The following is a 2,991-nucleotide window of genomic DNA, read 5'->3' on the forward strand; positions in this document are numbered from 1 at the left end:
AAGGTCGTGCACATTGGCGCCTATCTCTCCGACGACCTGCAGTCATTAATCATTTCTTTCCTCAAAGAAAATGCCTCGACCTTTGCATGGGTAACTTCTGATATGAAGGGTATAGACCCCGCAATAACATCTCACGAGTTAAACGTCGATCCGACGTTCAAGCCTATTCGACAGAAGAGACGAAAGCTCGGACCCGAACGGTCCAAAGCAGTGAATGAGGAAGTTGACAGGTTGCTTGACGCAGGCTTCATCGTCGAAGTACGGTACCCGGAATGGCTAGCAAACCCCGTCGTTTTTAAAAAGAAAAACGGGAAATGGCGCATTTGTGTTGACTTCACGGATTTGAACAAAGCATGTCCAAAAGACAGTTACCCTCTCCCGCATATCAACCGTCTGGTGGAGTCGACTGCCGGCAACGAGCTCCTAACATTTATGGACTCTTTTTCCGGATACAATCAAATCATGATGCATACAGACGATCGCGAGAAAACGGCATTCATAACAGACAGAGGGACGTATTGCTACAAGGTCATGCCTTTCGGCCTAAAGAACGGAGGAGCGACTTACCAGCGTCTGGTCAATAGAATGTTTGCCGACAAACTCGGCAACACTATGGAAGTTTACATTGATGATATGCTGGTCAAGTCACTTCGCACCAAGGACCATCTCAACCATCTACAAGACTGCTTCAAAAACTGAACGAGTACGGGATGAAGCTAAATCCGGCAAAATGCACCTTCGGCGTCACGTCTGGAGAGTTCCTAGGTTACATTGTCACCCAGCGAGGCATCGAAGCAAAGCCCAAACAAATAACGGCTATCCTCGATCTCCCTAGTGCGAAGAACACCCGCGAGGTTCAGCGTTTAACCGGAAGGATTGCGGCACTGAACAGGTTCATCTCAAGATCCACTGACAAATGCCTCCCGTTATATGAGCTCTTGCGAGGAAATAAAAGATTCGTTTGGGACGAAAAATGCGAGGAAGCTTTCAATCAACTGAAGCATTACCTAACGACACCTCTAGTTCTGTCGAAGCCCAAGGTCGGAGACACTCTATCCTTATACATTGCCGTCACCTCTTCGGCTGTTAGCAGCGTCCTAATACGAGAAGACTATGGCGAACAGAAACCTATTTTCTACACCAGCAAGCGGATGACGGAACCGGAAACGAGATACCCAACCTTGGAAAATATGGCCCTAGCTATCATCACCTCGGCAAGAAAAATCAGACCTTATTTCCAATCGCACACTATCGAGGTGCTCTCCAACCAGCCCCTCAGGACGGTAATGCAAAACACCAACCAATCGGGAAGGTTAACAAAGTGGGCTATTGAGCTTAGCGAACACGACATCATGTACAAGAACCGCACAGCTGCTAAGTCGCAAGTTCTTGCTGATTTCTTGATCGAGCTAACGCCGGAGTTAGAACAAGATCTTGTGCTGCCAAGTCTGAGCTGGATACTGCACGTACATGGTTCATCTACGAACAAAGGTTCAGTGATGTCCTTAAAACCCAAACCTTCTTCATCTTTCTCTGCACATACTTTGTCCCATGATTGACAGTCGTTCAGTTTTGATTTTCCGGCATCCAACAACGAAGCCGAATACGAGTCTCTCATCGCAGGCCTTCGTCTCGCCAAAGCAGTAAAAGCTAAACGGATCAACGCATACTGTGACTCCCAACTCGTGGTAAGTCAATTTCTCGGAGACTACGACGTCAGGAACGATAGGATGGATGCTTACTTGAAACTCGTCAAAGATCTTACACAAGATTTTGAATTCTTCGAGCTAACGAACGTATGTGCAGACGCACTCGCAGCCCTTGGGAGTAAGCTACACGATCAGGTGAAAAGCACAATCCCAATACATAGGATTGAAAAGCCAAGCATCAGCCCCCCGACGGAACAACTTGCCATTGCAGCATCTATCGCCGACGCCATGGATATCGATGAAGAGGAACCTCGCACAACGGAAGAGCAACTCGAAGATTGGCGAACGGAATTCATCGCTTGCCTATCTGACGGGATACTACCTACAGAGAAATGGGAAGCAAGGCGGCTCAAAAGATGCAGTGCGCATTACGTCGTCATGGATGGAACACTCCATCGATGGACTGCAACCAAAGTACTCCTTAGGTGTATCTTTGGAGACGAAACAAGGCTGGTCATGGCCGAAACACATGAAGGAGCAGCAGGCAATCATTCAGGAAGACGAGCTCTCGCACTAAAAGTGAAAAGCCTCGGCTTCTATTGGCCAACAATGAACGCAGATTGCGAATCCTATGTCAAGAAATGCGATAGGTGCCAGCGACATGCTTCAACCATACACAGCCCGACAGAATTGCTCCACACCTTGACGGTGCCATACGCCTTCATGAGATGGGGAATGGATATAATCGGGCCAATGCCGAGTTCTCGACAGAAGAGATTCATCCTAGTCTTAACAGATTACTTCACTAAATCATAAACTCTAAACCCTTGAGTGTTTTAGCGTTTAGTGATTTTGATTTAGAGTTTAAGATTTATCCTATAGTTTAGGGTTTACCCAAGGGTTTAGGGTTTAGGATTTAGGGTTTAGGGATTAGGGATTATGATTTAGGGATTAGGATTTAGGGTTTAATGTTTTGTTGACGACGTTAAAAATATTTTTTTTGTAATTACTACTATTTTTTATTTATTTTTTTTTACCTTTTAATTTTAAAAAAATAATATAATTTGACAATATTTTATTTCGTTTTTAAAAGATGTCGAATATTAAATAACACAATCCTATTGGTTGGTGAACCTAGAAGTATAAGTCTGTATGTATAATCCATCTGCATTTCTCAGAGAAAAACGAATCAAAATATTGTCAGGTGTTAAAAACTTAAAGTGGTGCTGCAGGATCGTTGGTTCACCATATATTTCTTTTGTTCTCGCTCTCTATATTACTTCTCCTTCATGTGTTTCCTCCTTCCTACAACGCCAAAAGAAACAAACTGCAAAACATAATA

At 44.5% G+C, this 2,991-nt stretch overlaps 1 protein-coding gene across 1 annotated transcript; it reads left to right on the forward strand.

Annotated features, from left to right (window-relative positions):
• Positions 1–710: 710 nt before the first annotated feature.
• On the forward strand, positions 711–2,465 carry LOC125591798. The gene is made up of 2 exons (XM_048766653.1): positions 711–1,466; positions 1,563–2,465. Exons 1-2 carry the CDS (start codon positions 711–713, stop codon positions 2,463–2,465), a joined length of 1,659 nt encoding a protein of 552 aa, XP_048622610.1.
• Positions 2,466–2,991: the final 526 nt, after the last annotated feature.

This window comes from Brassica napus, chromosome C8 (genome assembly GCF_020379485.1).
Source record: "Brassica napus cultivar Da-Ae chromosome C8, Da-Ae, whole genome shotgun sequence".
Lineage (NCBI taxonomy): Eukaryota > Viridiplantae > Streptophyta > Magnoliopsida > Brassicales > Brassicaceae > Brassica > Brassica napus.

Bases quoted from the DNA above. Each gene is read 5' to 3' on its own strand.
- LOC125591798 (XM_048766653.1), top strand. From the start codon at position 711: ATGAAGCTAAATCCGGCAAAATGCACCTTCGGCGTCACGTCTGGAGAG. The intron at 1,467-1,562 runs GTACATGGTTCA...CATGATTGACAG, and splicing joins GTCTGAGCTGGATACTGCAC to TCGTTCAGTTTTGATTTTCC.